This window comes from Tamandua tetradactyla, chromosome 5 (genome assembly GCF_023851605.1).
Source record: "Tamandua tetradactyla isolate mTamTet1 chromosome 5, mTamTet1.pri, whole genome shotgun sequence".
Classification (NCBI taxonomy): Eukaryota; Metazoa; Chordata; class Mammalia; order Pilosa; family Myrmecophagidae; genus Tamandua; species Tamandua tetradactyla.
This window is the reverse complement of record NC_135331.1, coordinates 26,458,990-26,478,037: the sequence shown is the minus strand read 5'-3', so window position 1 is coordinate 26,478,037 and position 19,048 is coordinate 26,458,990. Positions and strand designations below refer to the sequence as shown.

At 55.8% G+C, this 19,048-nt stretch overlaps 1 protein-coding gene across 2 annotated transcripts; it reads right to left on the bottom strand.

Moving 5' to 3' along the window:
* Nucleotides 1-6,539: 6,539 nt before the first annotated feature.
* LOC143683847 (RIMS-binding protein 3A-like) lies at nucleotides 6,540-17,866 on the bottom strand. 2 transcript variants are annotated; one of them, XM_077160270.1, is made up of 2 exons: nucleotides 11,825-17,866; nucleotides 6,540-6,765 (listed from the first exon to the last, which is right to left on the bottom strand). In XM_077160270.1, the coding sequence occupies exon 1, from the start codon at nucleotides 17,826-17,828 to the stop codon at nucleotides 13,452-13,454; it is 4,377 nt and encodes a 1,458-aa protein (XP_077016385.1). In that variant the 5' UTR covers nucleotides 17,829-17,866; the 3' UTR covers nucleotides 6,540-6,765; nucleotides 11,825-13,451. The 2 variants fall into 2 exon arrangements, with proteins under 2 accessions (XP_077016385.1, XP_077016386.1); XM_077160271.1 differs by lacking the exon at nucleotides 6,540-6,765 and having other exon boundaries at nucleotides 9,697-11,961; nucleotides 12,758-17,866.
* Nucleotides 17,867-19,048: the final 1,182 nt, after the last annotated feature.

Sequence of the window (19,048 nt, the reverse complement as noted above, 5' to 3'; positions counted from 1 at the left end):
CCCCCACACCGGGACTGCGGGCTCGGGGGGTCCTGGGAGCGCCGGGGACCTCCGACGCCAGCAGTCCCGCCGGCCGGTCCTACCTGCTCCCGGGTTACAAGGGCCCCGCGCACGCCGCGGCACAGTCGGCCCCTTCCGGTGACCGCAGCCCCCCACAGCCCCAGGGGTCAAGCGACGTCCCGGACCCGGGCTGCCCCCGGCCAGCGGGCTGTGGCGCTGTTCTCGACGGACCTTGGGGGATGGGGGTTCTGGGAGGGCCTGGCTGGGAGCCGGGGACCCGGCTTCCCCGGGGTTTGGGGCTGGGGGACAGGGTCCCAGACGTGGGTGGGGGCTGGGGCCCTGGTCTGGCCACTTCTCTTTGGAGTTACTTGGTGGCCCTCGCCCTACTTTAAATGCCAGACAAAGGAGCCCAGGCTCGTTACAGTCCCAGACTTAGGAGAGGGACCTCGATTCTAGGTGTGGTTAGGGAACTGCTGCCCTAGTGTGCCCCGAGATTGAGAACCAATTCCATAAGTCCCCACCGATGGCTGACTATGTGATAGGTTTCATGCAATCCCCACAGAACATTTCTTAACATTTAGCAAAGTTCTAAGTTTGCCAGGAAGACTATGTAGCCAGAAACAGCTCTTTTTTTTTCCTGCACTCCCCCCTCCCCGCCTTGGACACAAAAATGAATGAATGTGGACTTGTCCAATCAGATATTAAAACAAGGCATCTGCAATCAAATCGGTGCTGTACAGACCAAGAAAACAGAACAGAAAGCCTAGAAACAGAGCTTAGAAATGATGAGGGCAGAATAGATGAGAAAAGGATATTTCGAACATCCCTGAGAAAGAAAAAAAAATATTCTTTTCTCAGTAGATGACTCGCTCTACTTAAAGGAACTACTGAAAAAAGATGGTCAACTTCTCTACTAATCAAAGGCACAAAAGCTAAGACGACAAGATGCCATTTTTTACCAAACAAAACAATCAGTTTCAAATGCAAATTGTTAAAGGAAGGCAGGAATCTGATGGTCAGTCACCCTGGTATATTGTTGAAATCAGTGTCAACTGCCTTGTAGTTTCTGACCATCAGTTTGGCAGGGTGAGCTAGAAATCTTTAAAAATTATCAAACCCTGTGAACGTGTAATTCTACTTCCTGGAGCCTGTTCTAGAAAAATAACCACACTTGCAGACAATGCGCTTAATTATCCCTCCCCCTGACTAGATCTTAAGCTTGGTACCACACTACCCAGCTCCCTACTTGAGACTTAATAAACACACAGTAAGTGTGTAGTCTGCACTTGAAAATTAATATATGATAACAACTATTTGAGTGCCATTTATAATAATGAAAAAAGGGGTAATAACCTAGATGTCCAACAATATGGGGTTAGTTAAAATAGTCTGGTGATGGAATGTTAGGCAGCTACTAAGAATGGTGTTTATAAGAGAGCTTTGTGACCAAGAAATGTACACACCATATGTTATAAAATAATGCATATGTATGTATACGTATATATATATATATATATATATATATATATATATATAATTGTATGTACCCAATACATGCAAAATATTGATCCATGGAGAAGCAACTGAAGAAAATATATCAAAATATTTACAGAGGCTTCCTCTGGGGATTGTTTTGTTGTTTTTCATGCACATGTATATTTGTGTGTATGTGTGTGTGTACTTACTGTAGAATTAATACAGCTGGTTGGAACAATTTTAGCTCTACTGAAGCACATTTTTTTAAAAAAGAAGACGTTCCTAATTTCTCCCTGTTTCCCAAATCCAACCCTCCTCTCTGAAAGTCAGAATTAACAGTTGGGCATGTCTTCACTCCTTTCTCTAACATCATATAAGGGGTCTGTTCACACGATGCAAAATAGATCTTGCTATATGTATTACATTACAACAATATCAGATGGTCTGATATATCACAGACCATCTTTCTAGTCCAGTTCCATAATTCGTATTTTAATAACTGTCCCATATTCCAGGGTATGAGAGTACGATAATTTATTCAATGTATTCCTCTACTCAGAGATAGTCAAATGATTTACAATTTAGAGTAACTACCAAAAAAAAAAGTTCAGAAAAAAAAGGCTTTGGATATTTATCTTGATGTACACCTGCCTTTGCTTCTGTAGACTAGTTTTCCAGAAGAGAATTCTATGAATTAAATGCTATGTGGGCATTTTAAATTTTCATACATCCTGCCAAATATACTTTCCCCACATTCTGTGGCTATTCTCATTCTGCAGACCAGGTTTGACTTCTTTTTTCCTGTTTCTTCATTTTTTCTATATATAGTATGTATTCCTTTTGAAAGAAAAAAGCCCCAAGGGAAAAAAATAGAAAGGGATTTCCAAATCGCTAGAACCTGAATTTCTCTCCCAGTTGTTGAGAGTCTTGCTCCATTTCTCTACCTCCTTTCCAGGCCCCCATACCCATTTCCTGGTAGACATTTGATAAAAACCAAGCATTTTCACACCCCTGCTTCTAGGGCACTCTTATTTAAATGCAAAACTTGGTGGGGGCGGTAGGATTTGATATCACATTAAGCAAAAATAGAGCAGATTGCATCATTTGTTCTCCCTGACAGCCACCCTGCAAAAAGCTGTATTTGAGGTGAAGGAAACACAGAAATACGAAAACCAACCAGTTAAAGGCTATGCTGGTTTTAATCTGTTATGTATCCCAGAAAAGCCATATCTTAATCCTAATTCAATCTTGTAGGAACAACCACTTATTTTAATCCTGATTCAATACTGTGGGTTGGATTCTTTTGATTAGATTTTTCTCCAGGGAGATGTGACCCACCCAATTGTGGGTATTAACTTTGATTTGATGGAGATGTGACTCCACCCATTCCAGGTGGGTCTTGATTAGCTTAAAAAGAAGGATATTTAGAGAACAGAGTCACGGGTGTTTGGAGCTGCTTGGAGCCCAACAGACGTCGCCATGAGATGTTAAGCAAGCCAAAACCTGGAGAGAGCCAAGGGAAGCCAAGAGATGAAAGCCAGCCCTGGAGAAGCAAAGTGAGGAGTCCCACAGGAACAGAGGCTTAAAGCCCAGGAGCAACGGACCAGCAGATGCCAGCCACGTGACTCCCCAACTGACAGAGGTTCTCCAGACCCATTGACCTTTCTTGAATTCAGATATCTTTCCCTTGATGCCTTCATTTGGGCATTTTATAGGCTTAGAACTGTGAACTTGTAATATTAAATTCCCCTTTATAAAAGCCGTGCCAGTTCTGGTATATCATTTTCTGGCAGCTTGCAAACAACAGGGTTTAGAAAGCCAAATAGAACCGGGTTTATTTTGCATCCCAACTCATGCCAGACTCTGTGCAGCAAACGCAGAACCTAACGTCTCTGAACCCCTTTCCTCTTCGGCCATTTGGGAATGATAATGGTATCTTTCGCATGGATCTCATGGAAAGTTTAAATCAAATGAGGCTGTACAGATCCAGCCCAGAATTCAGGCTGTAGCAAACGACAGGTGAAATGTCATGCTGATTGTTAGGTCCTATAGGACGTGGCAAGTGGGAAGAGCAGAGCTCAGCTGTTACTTTCAGATCCTTCTATAATGTTACCATCATCTTGTTTTTCTTTTTCAATTAAGTAAAACAACAGCACAAAACAGAAAGTAAGCAATTGCCCAGAACATCCCCAAAAGGTCACTCCCCGTCCTTTCATACAGCAGTCTCCTTTTGCAAATAAAAATGCAGGACTCCCAGTTGAATTTCGATTCCAGATAAACACCAAGTACCTTTTTAAGTAGAAATAGGCCCCATTCAAATACCAACTCTCTACCTATAATTATGCCTAAGAGTTACTTCTGGAGGACCTGTTCTGTTGCTCAGATGTGGCCTCTCTCTCTCTCTAAGCTCAGCTCTGCAAGGAAAAGCATTACCCTTCCCACTACGTGGGACATGACATCCAAGGGTGAAAGTCTCCCTGGCAACGTGGGACATGACCCCCAGGGATGAGCCTGGCCCTAGCAGCATGGGATCAACAATGCCATCCCATGTCCAAAGGGGGAAAAAAAAATGTTACAAAACAAGGTGTCAGTGGTTGAGACAGTTCAAATAAGAGTCGAGCTATTCTGGAGGCTACTCTTACGCAAGCTTCAGCTAGAGATTGCTAATTGCCATGGTTTGCCAAACCCCAACCAAAACCATTTCTGTCAACCCTAAAGAACACCTACGGCTTTATCTGAGATTCTACAAAATTTCACACACTGAGATTCCTTTCCAGAAGCGTACAACCTCCAGATGTGTTCCTGGGCCAGTTGAGTCCTAATACCCAGAGGGGCCAGCCTCTCCAGAACATGAACTAATTCCATCCCTCTATCCCAACATGAAAAAATTGGAATGGGCATAGCCTAAATACCCCTAAAGAGTGGCAGAAGGATCAAAGGAGAAGGTGGAGTTTTAACAGAGAAGATAGAATTTAAAAATGAGTATGACGGCTGAATCATTTTATTGATATTTCTTTTAGTCTCCAGTGTCTTAGAGCAGCTAGAAGGAAAAACCTCAAATGGTGGAACAGTAATCCATACCAAACTCTGAAATCTGTTCTATAATTACTTGTTACAGTGTACTTTGAAATCTGTTGCTTTTTTGTGTATATGTGTTATTTCATAATTTAAAAAATGCTTTTGTTTCTAAAGTAAATTGCATCTCTCTCCTCTCCCGTCTCAAGTTCAAGCCACATGGGAGAACTCTCTGTTATTTGTCCATGTCATTGACTTCTTCTCCCACTTCTGGGTAGTTGCATCCAGGGCTCCTTCTGCCTGAGTCACCCTCTCCCCTTTTCCCACCTCCTAACCTAGCTCCAGCATTTGGTTTAGTTCTCATCTCCTTCGAGAAGCTCTGATCCGAACTGCTCACCTTAAACAGTCTTTTAACACTGCCAGGCAGTTGCTAGGGAGTTAGGAAGACTTTGTTTGGTTCATCATTGGAAACCCAACACTCAACTCATGCCTGGAAGCCCGGACCAAGTAAGGGATCCATTAAAGGTAGAATGAAAGAATAAATGAATGAATGAATTTCCTCCCAACCCCCCTGCTCTCATGCCACAATGGACCCCACCCGCTGCTCCTCACACTACATAGGGTTCATTCATTCATTGTAAAACACGATGTGGGTGGCCCGTGCACAAAACAGAATGGCTCTGGCACAAATCTGGCATCCGGGTCAACTGCTTGGGGAGATGGAATGTCTCCTGCAAGAACGAGAGCCCTGCTTGCCCAATTCTGGTGACAAATGTCCACTCCCAACCTTGAGCCCTCGCTCCTTGTGTGTTCCAAGAGGTGTATGCACGCAGACCTTCCAATGCCCACCATCCCCCATAAAGGGGCGCATCGTGCTCAAACCTGAGCCCCTGGCGCCGTGAATGTGTATTTGGTAATAGAGTCTTCAAAGATGTGATTCATTAAGAGGAGCCCCCAAATGAATTAGGGTGAGCCCCGATCCAATCAGTCTGGTGTCCTTATGAGAAGAGGGAAATGTGGGTACACAGCAGAAACAGAGAATGACGGAGGCAGATTCTGGAATGATGTTTCCATGCTAGCGATTGCCAGGAAACAGGCAGGAAACAGTTTCTTCTCTAGAACCTTCCGAGGGAGCACCTTGATTTCAAACTTCCAGCCTCCAGGACTACAACAGCAGAGTTCTGTCAAAGGATCACGGGATCCTTTGATGACATGGTCGAAAATGATTTGATGCTATGCATGAATTGATACAATGTCCAGCCTGAAGGACAGACAGGAGACAAATAGGCAGGGTGTGGCCAGGCAGGGGGAGTGACAGGAGCGGAGAGGTGGGGGTGGGGGAGCGGCCAGGCTGGGGCTGGGGAGATTTCTGTCCCAAGGGACACACAGGCCACCGAAGGGCTCCAAGCAGGTGGGGTGTGATCAGATGTGAAAAATAAGTTGAAGAAAGAAAAAACAAAAATCCCACGATGGCTTCCTTCCTTCCTGGCCCCCTTGCTTGGTCCCCAATCCCTCTGACAGCCGCAGGCCCTGGTTTCCCACTCCTGAACCATTTCCCCTCGCTGTTTGGTTCCTCCTTTGCACCTGGCCCAGGTGAAAGCACAGGTAGAAGGGAGACGGGGTGTCCCAGGTATCCCTCGGAGGTGGGAAAGTTGGAAATGAAGGTCTGTATTTCCAGGGGAAGCCCATGGGAAGGCCATTGGAACCCGATCCTTTCCTGGCTGTGCCACTGAGAACCAACTGCCCCGGAATGAACCTCAATGAGCCTCAGTTTCCCCACCTGTAAAATGGGCTAATTGCTACCCAAGCCTCATTGGTTCGTGTGAGCATAGAAGTGGTTGTGCAGTTGGTAGGTGGAAAAGCTCAGCAGAAAAACGTGGAAGGACCCCCAAGTGTCCGTCCACAGATGAATGGACAAACAAAATGTGTTCTGGCCCTACAACAAGGTATTACTCAGCTGTGAAAAGGAATGAAGCTCTGATGGTTCTGATAACACGCTGCAAGGCAGATGAAGACATAGCATTGCATGAAATAAGCCAGGGACAGAAAAAGACAAATATTGCATGAGCTCGTGGATGGGAAACCATGAGAATATGCCAATTCATCGAGTCAGAAATTAGAATTCAGCTCCCCAGGCTCGGGGAGATGGGGGGGGGGGGGCACCCGAAGCTCCTGTTGACCGGGTGCAGGGTTTCAGTTTGACTGATCGAAAAGTTTTGGCTGGGAATGGCGGTGACAGCATGGCGAATGGAATTCACACCACCAAACTGCATCCTGGAAACGGGTTAAAATGGGAAATTTCATGTTATATATATGTTACTGTAATGCATTAAGACATCAAACAAACAAAAACCAGGAGAGCTGTCATAGATGGAGGAGCCGGGGAGGAAATGGGTAGCAAGGGTATCCCAAGGTGAGAGTGGGGGTCAAGGTGAAAGAATGCTGCAAGTTCTAAAGGAAGGTCCTCTCCAGCACCTGGGGGAAGGGGGTGGGTCCAGCCCCGGTGTCCTGGGGCCACCGAGAACCTTCTAGAACAGATTCTGCCTCCATCTTGCAGCCAAAGATGGAAAGCGTACACTATTTCCAGATTGCAGCTTTCTAGCTTTTGGGGTGCCCTCCTGCAGCTCAGGAGCCAGTGGGGCCTCTGGGGGCTAGAGGAGGGGGGAGGAAGCTGGGGGGCCACAGTCACAGGAGCTGCCACACTGCTCAAGCCACAGGGGAGGCTGGACCCAGAGGCCCTTTATCTGAACCGACCTTGTGTTAGCTGACCACTCCCTCCTCCTGGACAGGGTGGCCCCTGACCCTCTAGAGGCCTCTTTCTCCTTAAATACCCATGGTTTTAAGGCCCCTGGGGTCCTTCAGCTTTCTGGGGGAGGGAGCTTCACCTCCAGCTGATAACACCCTGCAACCCCCACCAGAGTCCCTCCTCAGTTGAGCCATATCTGACTGATTCAGCAGGTCTGTGCCTGCCCCTGCTGCCTGCCCCCCACCCCCTCGGCGTAGCCAAGACCCTGTTTCCCAAGCCTTCCCCAGCAGCCACTCCACAGCACCTCCTGCCCTCACCCCCCACCCCATCCCACTCCCCCCACCCCCAGCCCTGACAATTTAAATTCTGATTATCCTTCCTTCTGCTCACCACTGTAGACCCGGGCTCTGCCCCCAGGGGCATGGGGGCTGGGGAGGGGCCCTTAGATAAGGCCCCAGGGGGACAAAGGGACACGCCAGGCTCTGCCATCAACTGGCTGAACAACCTTGGACTAGTGACCTGAGATTCCCCATCTGTTAGGCGGAGGAGGGGTGGGGTGGGGGAATCATGACACAATCCAGGCAGGACTGCCCTGAGCGCTACCTGAGCTAAGCAAGGACTTGCAAAAGGGAAGTGTGGCCATCGAAGGCCCCCGGGCCCACCCTGGCTGGGGCCCTCATGGAGTCTGCCCTACATTAGAAGTAAACCCCTGCTGCTGTCCCCTGCTCCTTTGCCCGGGCCCCAGCTCTTAGATGAGCAACCAGTCTGGTGGGGGACACAGGGGACTGAACGAGCACATTCAAAGAAGGCCCAGTCCCGGGTCAGTGGGAGAGAGGCAGCTGGTTCCAGTAAGGGAAGTGGGCGGCAGGCTAGGAAAGAGATGGCTGCTGGGAGGGTACGGTTTGAAAGCTCACTTTGTGGGGGGAGGGCTGGAGGGGCAGGACAGCACCCCCCCCCCAAAAAAAAAAGTTGATTAGAGGAAACTGGATATTGAGGAAAGGAAGGGAAAGTAATGTACGAGCTCACTCGACAAGGAAGCCGGTGGCGGGGCAGGGTTCGAGCTCAGCCTGCACCCCACTTTCAGGCTGGGTTAGGGGGTGCCCGGTCCCTGGAGGGTATCCCCTGCCTAATGGATTGTGGCTAATGGAGGGGGTCACCCAGGCTGGGGCCAGATGGGCAGTTACAAAAGGGATTTGAAGGACGTTCCCCTGGGGTAGGGAGCGAGGTGTTGCAGTCCCCCTGCACCCGCCCCGGGAGAGGGCAAAATGGGGTGCACCAGGCCTCAGAAACCAGGATCCCATGGGGAGCGCAGGCCCCCTTGGGCAGGGGGCAACTGGGGGTGGGGGTAGGGTCCTCCAATCCTCTAAGCCTGGACCCCACCTTCCACCGGGGGCAGGGGGAGCAGATGCAGGGTGGGGGTGGGTGGCCGAGAAGGGGGCTGGCTAAACCTGTGGGACCGGCTGGGCTGTCATCTGGTGTCACCACGGCCCCCGGGAACCTTCTGTGCCCAGGTCGCACCTGGCCACGTGCTCGGTTTCACAAGACCAGAGCCGGGCCCGCATGTTCCCTCCTGGGTGGAATGCCTGAGCTCCCAGGTGCACCCCCTCCCCAACCTGGCCCCTAAATCCGACCTCGGCAGGGGGTGGGGGACGGGGCAGATGAGAAGCAAGGGGCCCGGGGGCTCCAAAGCACAAGGAGATTCAAGTGGGCCAAGGAGTTATCTCTGAGCCTCCTTTATCGCCTCCCCTTCTATTGTGTTCTTGTGAGACCTTCCCCCACCCCCACCCCACTCCAATTCCACGTAATGAATGACTGGAGAATGGTTCAACTGACCTTACTTTAAAAAAAAAAAAAAAAAAGTGCACCACAGCGGAAAGGAGGAAAGGGATGGTTCCAGGGAGCACCCGAAGGTGATGGATGAGGGGGGAGTCCCCATGGGGTGGAGACGGATGGGGGTACACAATGGAAGCAGGTTCTTTTGGGGTGCTGGGCATCTTGGCTCTGTCTTTTGCTCCTATGACCCAAGCCAACCCCCAACCCGCAGCCCCTGGATGCTGGGAGCAGGAAGCAAAGGTCCCTGTGGGGATGGGACTTCCAAAGCTCTTCCCACGGGGCTGCTGGAGGTGCTGAGACCTGCCCGGGGTGGAACAGAGGTGGCCGGGGCCGAGACAGGCCTGGTGACCCTTGCACCAGAGCTGGCGGGTTGCCAGCCCTCCACTGCTCATTCCACAGGTCCCCTCTACCCTCTGGTCAGCTGGATTTTCCAGCGCCTGCCTGATCCCTGTCTGGACTGGTCTGGACAGGCTTGGGGCTTGTGTCCTTTGAGATCAGCCCGGGAGCGGTCAGTGGGTTGGCGTGGCTAGGTGAGTCCACCCTCTTGGCCCCGGCTCCTGCCCATCACACTTAGACTTACCCCATATCTTTGGGCTCCCTTGGGAGGAGGGGGTGCAGGGGTGGGGGGTGGGAACCAGCTTCCCCCTCCCCCCTTTCCTGCATACACAGCGGCGCCCACATCAGCTTCCCGGCTGTTCTTATACCCATCGTCCGCTTAAAGCAACACGGCCCCTGCCGCGGATGGGAAAACTGAGGCTCGAGAAGGCGAGGAAGCTGGCTCAAGGGCACCCAGCTGTTCCGTGGCAGGTCAGGGGTTTGGAACTGGTCTGCTGGGTTCCCAACCCCAGCCTATCCAGCACCGTGGGGCCTGCCTCTCCCCAGCCCACCAGGCCTTATGCATTTTGACTCATTTGCTAAAACTCCCCGTGGCCCCCAGGGAAGCTAGGATTTGGTGGGCCAAGTTGTTGGAAAGGTGAAGAGAGGGGAGCTTGCCACAGTGGATGACCCCTGCAGGTGAGTGGGGAGCTCCCCAGGGTGCTCAAGGAAGAGGAAAAGGGGAACAGCAGGGCCCAATGGGGTGGAATCTCAGGCCTGCAAGCTCAATGCTTCCTGCTCACCCTGGCGCTGGTGTCCCCAGACCTGAGCAGGCTGCTGTGGCCGGGTGCACAGCGGCGGAGTGGCCCTTGGGTGCACCCAGGCTGTCCCCTGGTGGTGGCATGAGGAAGCTCCCAGGACTTGCCTTTTTCAAGCAGAAGCCAGGTGGTGGACACGGTTCCCAGTCTCTTCTCTTCTTGCACCACTGCTCCTTACTTTCTCAGACTTGCCCTTGCTGGTTATTCTCCTGTTCCCACTGTCCTCATTTCTCCTGTCCCCGCTGTCTGGCATGCCCTTCCTTTCCCTGGTCCAGGGACCCCGAATCTTTGGTTCCACTTGGGAACCCTGTCCTCACGGGTGCACCTTCCCCAGGCCCTGTGGTCAGTCCCAGTACTGACCCAGGGTGGCATGTGGTGTGTACTACACCCAGGGCACAGGGCTGATGGCCGAGCCCAGCACAGCGTCACATATAGAGGGTTAAAAAAATCAAACAAGCAGTGTGCTCATTCATCCATTGTACATTTACTGAGTCTCCATTGTGTGCTGCACAACTGAGGCCTCAGTATGTGCTGCACAATGGACACCCCACCATGGGCTGTGCTATTAAGGCCCTGCTGTGTGCTGCCCAATTGGAGCCCCACTATGTGCTGTATTATTGAGGCCTTACTGTGTGTTGCACCAATTGAGGCCCCACTATGCGCTGCACAATTGAAACCCTGTCTGTGCTGTGGTATTGAGGCCCTGCTGTATGCTGCACTGTTGAGGCCCCACTATGTGCTGCATGGCAGAGACCCAACTATGTGCTTTGCTATTGTGGCCCCACTGTGTGGTGCACAACTATGGCCTCACTGGGTGCTGCATAATGGAAGCTCCACCATGTGCTATGCTATTGAGGCCCCACTATGTACTGCACAGTTGAAGCCCCACCATGTGCTGCACTATTGAGGTCCCACTATGTGCCACACAATTGAAACCCCTACCATATACTGCATTGTTGAGGCCCTGCTATGTGCTACACTATTGAGATCCCACTATATGTGTTGCAATATTGAGGCCCCACTATGTGCTGCACAATTGAGGCCCCAGTATAAACTGCACAACTGAAGCTCCACCATGTATTGCATTGTTGAGGCCCTGCCATGTGCTACATTATTGAGATCCCACTATGTGTGTTGCAGTATTGAGGCCCTGCTATTTGCTGCACTATTAAGGCCCCACTCTGTGCTGCAGAATCGAAGCCCCACCATGTGCTACACTATTGAGACTCCACTATGTGCTGCACAATTGAGGCCCCACTATACGCTGCACAATTGAGGCCCCACCATGTACTGCACTATCGAGGTCCCACTATGTGCCACACAGCTGAAGCCACGCCATGTATTGCATTGTTAAGGCCCTGCTGTATGTTGCACTGCTGAGGACCCACTATGTGCTGCATGGCAGAGGCTATACTATGTGCTTTTCTATCGAGACCCCACTGTATGTTACGCAACTGAGGCATCACTGTGTGCCCCATAATGGATGCCCCACACATGTGCTATGCCATCGAGGCCCCACTATGTGCTGCATAATAGAGACCCTACTATGTGCAGTACAATTGAGGCCCTACCACGTGCTGCACAACAGGCCAGAGGGGCTCCCATCCCTCACGGCACTCACATGTTGGTGGTGGTGGTGATGTGACGAGAAAACTACATAAGACGCTAGGCCATCAGAGCAAAGCAGGGTGGGGGCGGCGTTGAGAGCCAGAACGGGACATGCCTGTCCACTGCCAGGACCCGGTCTACTATGCAGCTCTGGGGAAAAAAAAGACAACAGGGAAGGAGGGTCGGGGAAGGACGCCCATGATGCAAAACAGAGTAAAAAGTCACGGGACAGGATGGGCGATTTGTGTGAAATTATAGTCTTCGTCACCTAAGTTTGAAAGGATGTGAATTAAAGTTTCGGTTCCCTGCTAACCCATCGGAGCTCTTCTCGTGTGGGGAAAAACTCTTTGTCTCCACCCTTCCGTACCCAGGGGATGGCCTGCTAAGGCAGGTTCCCATGAGGAAGGAAGAATTTGCTCCTCGCTCGTGATCCTCTAGCTCCATTCGGGGTGGTGGGGTCAAATATGGATCTTTCGTGCTTTGAAAACTGTGGCTGCAAGGACTTGCCCCAGGGGTCATGGTGGAGATGGAGATGTGGGCGAGTTATCCTGGGTTCCCTCCCCCAGTTGGGCCCCCAGGCCCTAGAGGCTGCTTTCTCACCTGTCAAAATGGGGCGCTGGGAGCATGGGAGAGGGGACACCCTGCACACTGAGCTCCTGGCCCAGTGGGTGGATGGCTGGCTTCTCCCCCCTCCCCAAATCTGCAGCTCACCCACAGATGCCCCATGCAGCAGCAGAGTGTGGGCCACCACTTTTCCTGTACCCACTGTTGGTCTGGGAAGACTCCAACCAAGACAAGGGAGGCCCCTATGACCCTCAAGCTCCTCTTCTGTAAAATGGAAGAAAGAAGGAGGTGGCCTCCTGAGGGGAGGGGGAGTCACCGGGGAAGCCCCTGGGAAAAGTGGGGGGAAGGGCAGTGATTAAAGCCATGCAAAATTGGGACATACAGCTGGGAGATACAGACTTCGTGCCGGGGACAGTTCCAGACTGGCTGTGCTGAATCCTGGCTCCTGGCTGCACCCCAAAAAAACCAGGCCAAGGGGACACCCTCCCCTCCCCTAGGGGGAAAAAATAACCATTTGTGTGACACCTTGGCAGGCCCACTGGACTGAGAGGAGAGGATGGGGAAAAGCACGAAGCAGGCTCACTTCTCCCTTGCTCGTGCTTTCCCTTCTAAAATATTCTTTTTTTTTTTTTTGCCAGGAACATTTTAATGAGTGGGCTGCATGCACATCAAGGTAGGAAAATAAAATACTGGTTGCACTTTTTTTTCTTTTTTTTTTAAGATGCAGACTTTTTTTTCTTGAGACTCTCATACAAGGCCCTGGATGAATAAGGAAAACTCTAGAAAAAACACACAGGCACTTCGCAAAATGCTGACGATGCTTGAAATGGCCTGTCCAGCTGCTTGCTCACCTCTTTTTGGAATCTGGTGCAATTTGGACTTAAGCCCTGCCGCTCTCCAGGGCTGGGGGTGGGTGGGTGGGTGACCAGCTTGGGGACTGCCATCGGTGTTGGTATGGGATGGGCTGGGGGGCCGGGGACCATTCTCCTGGCAGGGAGCCTGGCTCATTCTTCATGGCGGGGAGGTGAGGGTGGACGTGTAATCCAGTAGCTGGACCAGGCCGGGGGCTCCCCCCATTAATAGAACCCCTCTTCGATAACCGTGTCCCCCGCTCTTGGGGCTTGCCAGCCCTTCGCCTGGGCCCCTGATTGTCTGTTTCTGGAATCATTTTCCAAGGCTGCCCTTGTGATCTCAGAAGTCCATGGTGGGGGTCTTCCAGGCAAGGAGCCCCCATGGCTAGCAAGACCCGATGAGACCCCGAGGCAGACCTCCAATGGCCGGGGGTGACCACAAGCTGGCAGCTGCCATGCAGGGCCAGCCTGGCATGTCCCCACGACTTTGCTGGACGGAGCAGGGCGCAGCAGTGAGCCGGACTTGGGGACCCGGCAGTACCTCCTGCCTCCCAGAGCCTGGCCTTGCCCTCTCCAGGTCCTCCGCTCCCTCCTCCACGGACCCAAGCATGCTGCTGCTTTCTCCTCCTCTTCTTCCTCCTGACATGGCTCCTTCCCAGTCCCAAGCTCGGGGGACAGAGGGACGAGTCCCGTGTCCCAGTGGCACTTTCCTCCCACTTCAGATGGGCCCTGGGGGCTCTTCTGAACCATCGAGTCCTTCTTGCAGACCGCCCAGGCCTCCGTGGGCCCCTGGGCTCGGCCGGTGACCCCTACATTCCAGCACCCTCCTTCTGAACTTGGGCTGGGCACCGGATAATCTGTGGGGAGAGCTTCTAGGAGCTCAGGCTGGGGCTTCCTGCAGATTCGGGGGGCACGGGGGCTGGCCTTGGCGCTTGGGAGAGCCAGCACCGGCCTCTCGGGGCAGGTGACACTGCAGGTGGACGGGTCGCCGCAGGTGTGGCCGAAGCGGGGGTGCCCAGGCAGCGGGCGACAGGTGAAGCCATCCTCAGGGACCTGGGCAGGCACCGAATCCAGGGACTCACCGCAGAGTGACGTGGTCCTCACGGACACCTTCGGGCACAACGGGGGCGCCTGCAGCTGGGACGCCTCCAGCAGGGCGCTGCCGGCAGTGGCGTCGGCCACCTCGGCCACCTTAAGCCCGTCGGCATACACGGCATAGCCGGTGACCCGGACGCCGTTGGAGGACCCGGCTGAGTCAATGGTCACCGGTAGCCAGCTGACCACCAGGAGGCCTGGGGATGCGTGGCGCTCCACCAGCACGTCCAGTGGAGGGTCAGGGGGCCCAGCCAAGGGTGTGGCAAAGGTGAAGGTGGAGCACGTGGCCACCCTGCACACCTGCGACAAGTCCCCCGGTGGTGGCCGCGGCTCCACCCGCACCTGGTAGCGGGTGCCAGGACGCAGGCCATGGAAGGTGTAGCAGCTCACCCCTCCCGGGGTCCGGCCATGCTCCTGGCCACCCAGGTACACCACATGGGGGTGGTGGCAGCTGCCGGAGACCCAGGAGATCTCGGCCCATGTCGCTGCAATGCCCTGCAGGTGGAGTTGTAGGTGGAGTTGCATATGCGCCGTGCAGAGAGGCCCCTCGGTCTCCAGGAGAGGGCCGGAGAAGCCCAGCTCCATCAAGCTCTGCAGTGGGTCGGGCCAGCAGGGTTTCGTCTCCATGGCCGAGATATCCATTGCAACCTGTGTCCTGGAGCCTGTCTTCGACACCTGGCCTGGCCCCCTGTCCGCCGCTCCCTGGGCTTCCCTGGGCCACATACAGTGATCAGTATCTTCCTTTGTGGCACTGTCCGGCCCAGCTGGGAGCAGGGTGGGGCCGGACTCGGGGGACTTGGCCCTGATGCAACCCAGGTCGCAGCAATCCAGGACATGCTCCACCAGGTTGGAGGGCACCAGTCCCTGCTGGCCATCCTCAAGCTTTCCCTGGTAGAATCCGTCCTCATCCATGTTCCCAAAGACGTACACGTAGTCCCCCGCCACGAGGGGCAGTTCACCCTCAGGCTGCTCGTTGGGTCCCTCAAATGGGTTGTAGCTATACCGAGCCAAGAAGAGCTTCACCTTGGGGACAGTGGTGGCCTGGGAGTCCCCGGTCTCTGGGGCTGGGGTCACAGTGTCAGGTTCCAAATTATCCACCTCGCTTGCCGTGTCAGTGTCCACAGCAGAGCAGGAAGGCACTGTGGCCCAAACGGATTCCATCTCAGAGGAGGAGGTGGACTGGGAGCTGGATTTCTTGGCTAGGGACCTGGACTCTGGAAGCTGGGTGTCAGGGACTCTGGCTGGCGCTTGGGGGACACTGTCTGGCCCCCCAGGGACAACTAGATTCTCAGGCCGAGAGGCTTCTGCCTTCTGTTGCTTGTCCCAGCCAGGCTGCGACAGTATTTGGCCTCCTGGCCCTGGCTGGAGGTTGCACTTTCTGCTGTCTCTGGTTTGGTGCTCCCGGGGGTCTTGGGTGGCCCCTTGGGGCTCCTCCGGTGGGTGGCCAGGCTGACGCTGCAACGCCCACATCTCCTCCAGGGCAATCTGGAGATCAAGCCGGGCCTTCTGCAGGTCGCGCTGCAGCTGCTGCTGCCTGTCCTGTCCCCGCGCCGCTTCCCGCAGCAGCTGGTCGGCCAGCAGGCTGGCGGCGTCGCGCTCCCGGCATGCGCGGTCCAGCTGCCCGCGCACGTCGTTGCTCTCGGCGGCCACTTTCCGCACCCAGTCGGCCTGGGCCTGCAGCCGCGCGTTTTCCTCGGCCAGCCAAGCGCCGTCGCGCAGCGCCGCCCGCAGCTGCTCCTCGGCCTCGTCGCCGCGCCGTCGCGCCGCCGCCACCTGCGCGCCCAGCTCCTGGCACTCGCGTCGCCGCGCGCCCAGCTCGCGCTCCAGCTCCTGCATCTGCCCCTCCTCGTAGGGTGCGCTCTGGACGCCGGCCTCGGCCCGGGAGCCGCCCCGGCCGTGCAGCACCGTCAACTGCTTCTGCAGGCGCAGCACCTCCCGCTGGGACTCGCGCAGCAACCGGTCCATGTCGCTGACGCTGAGCCACTGCGCGCCCGGGACGCCGCGTCCTGGGAGCGGGCAGCTGCCCAGGCCCGGGCCCACGCGCGACTGCAGCAGGTGGCATTCGTGCCGCAGCTCTTCGATCTCCTTGTCTTTGGCCAGGAGCGCGCTCGCCTGCTCCTCCAGTTCCTGGGCGCGCTGGCGGGTCAAGACATGGCACAGTTCCAGGCCGGCGCGGCTCTGACCCGGCAATGGCGCGCTTAAGGCCCGCAGGTTGGTTTCCTGCAGCTTGCGGGCCCGGTCCTCCAGGCGCCGCGCCAGGCCGGCCAGCTCGGCGTTCTTCACCTTGAGTAGCTTCACCTTCACGTCCGCGTCGTCTAGGAAGCCGGAGCGTCGCAGCTGGGTGTTCTCCTGGCGCAGGCCGGAGCAGCGACGCGCCAGAGCCTGCAACGCCTCGGCCAGCTCTGAGTTCTGCTTCACCAGCTCGCGGTGGTCGGGGTCCGAGGGCAAGGGGGTCAGGTCCCCGGAGGGCCGGCTCTCCGCCCCTTCTCCCACCCGCGGGGAGATAGGTTGTTCCAGGCTTGAGGAACCCGGGATGGAAATGTCTGGCGAGGAGGCCCGCTTCTCTGCTCCGGGGGCCTTGGGGTGACTCTGAGTGGTGTCCGCGGAGCGGGAACGCGCTGGAGCCAAAGAGTCGAGGGAACCGGCACGCGTCGGGGTTCGGCCTTCGGGGAGGCCGGGGCAAGCCGCCCCCACCAGGTCAAGGGAGCGGGAGCGTATGCGGGCGCCGGTGCTCAGGCACTCGGGGAATCCGAGGCCACAGGAGGACTCTGGGGAGCGGCGAGCTCCGTACTCGGTCTTGAGGGGCGCCTCTTCTGAGGAACGCACGGCCTGGGGGTCCGGGAGCTCAGGCAAGGCGGGGTACACGCGGAAGTGCTCCAGGATGTACTCGAGGAAGAGCTGGCGCTCCACGTCTAGTGCCGCCTGCAGGTGGCGGATGCGCGCGGCCTGCTCGCCGTCGGTATCCCAGCGCAGCTGAGACAGCACCTCCTGCAGGCGACAGCGGCACCGCGCGGCGGCCACGTCGGGCGCCTCGGAGCCGCCGCCGTGGCCGCGGTGGACCAGCTCCTCAGCCAGCTGGCGCTGCAGCTCCCGTGCTTGGCGCACCACCGAGTCGCGCTCCCGGTGCAGCAGCTGCTGCAGCTGCCGGAGCTCGGCCTCCTTCCAGCGCAGCAGCTGCCGGATCTCCACCTCGCGCTCCCGCAGCATGGCCTCCCGCAGCTGCCGCAGCTCCCGGACGCGCTGCGCCTCCCCCTTGGAGCGCAGATGGTCTGCCAACTGCTGTCGCCCCCGCTCCGCCTCGTCCCGCAGCTGGCGCGTCTTGGCTCCGAAGCGACGCCGCTCCGCCCGTCCGCGCGCCCGCTCGGCCTCCAGCTCCGCCCGCAGCTTCTCCAGCTCCCGCCGCTGCTCCTCCAGCAGCGCCGCCGCCGCGGCCGCCGAGCTGGGGCTGCCCGGCTTCTTGGGCAACGCGCGGCCCCCGCCCGGGGGACCCGGCGAATCATTGGTCATGGTGGCCGCGGCCTGGCCCGCCGCCCGCCAACGGCCACCGCCACCGCCGCCCCCGGCCGCGGCCAACCGCCCCGCGCGCCCCTCCCGGCGGCCGCTGGGGTCTCCTCGTGCCCCTTCCGCTTCCAGGCGTGTCCCCACCCCCCACCCCCATCCCGCCGGTGCCTTTTGCGGCTCCCGAGGCCCGCTGCCGGCGCCGGGATCCCCTTGCTTAACTCGCTCCGTGTCCCTCTCGGGGATGCCTGGGGGTGTCTCCGGCCCGGGTCCCTTCCCCTCCTTCCCCCGTGACCTGCCCTGCGCACCTTCCCAGGCACTGTGCGATCTCCCCCATGCCAAGGTGCCCCGTGGCAATCCCGGGCGGCTTGCTCCCCAGCCTGGAGAAAGGGCTGTGGGTGCTAGCATGTGAGAACTACTGTTGGGGCTCCGGAGGCCCGTTTGGCCTGCGTGACCGGAAATGCAGCTGTATATAGTCAAACCTGGGCGTGAGCACTAGACGTCTCCCCCGGGGCCGTGTGCATCTCGCCATGGGGGGCACGCTCCCTGGGTGTGAACTTCTAAGGGTGCCTGCCCTCCCCCTCCCCCTTCCCGACCCCCGACCCGGAACCTGGGGAGAGGAAGGGCCTCTGCACACCACCGAAGTCCTAACCTACATTTTCTTGTATATCATCCTCCAAGAAAGGAGATAACAGAGAGATAACAGAACTTTCTAGAATGCTGCAGCCCAGAAGTAGCTGAATAGGGATTCAGACCTGCAAAATTCTGCCTCCAGAGTCTGAGGTCACAGCTGGGGGGCCCTCTGCAGTCTTTCTCCCTCGGAGCTGCAGGAGAGCAGGGTCAAATAGAATGGGGGAGCAGGAGACCATGCATCAGAGAAGCACAGAGTGAGCAGAGAGCCACAGGGGTCTGTCCCACCCGCCCCTGCTATCTCCCTGGAGATGGCAAGAGCCAGAGAAGCTTCCGTGGGGCAGTGTGGTCAAGTGGCCAAGGGGTGGAGGACCCTGGAGTCAAACATTCCTTTCGCTTCCTGCCCTGCCTCCCCACACACCCTCATCTGTAAAATGGGCTTGCCTGGCCACCTGCTTCTGGGCTGGAGGACCCCAGAAAGTTCCTTCTGTCTCCACCTGTGCATCACACTGCAATGAGATGAGAGTTCACGGAATCCCAAAAGGGAGACTCTCCCCGGTCCATAGCATGCATTGTTTAGTACTGCTATCTTCATGCAC

Bases quoted from the DNA above. Each gene is read 5' to 3' on its own strand.
- LOC143683847 (XM_077160270.1), bottom strand. From the start codon at position 17,828: ATGACCAATGATTCGCCGGGTCCCCCGGGCGGGGGCCGCGCGTTGCCC.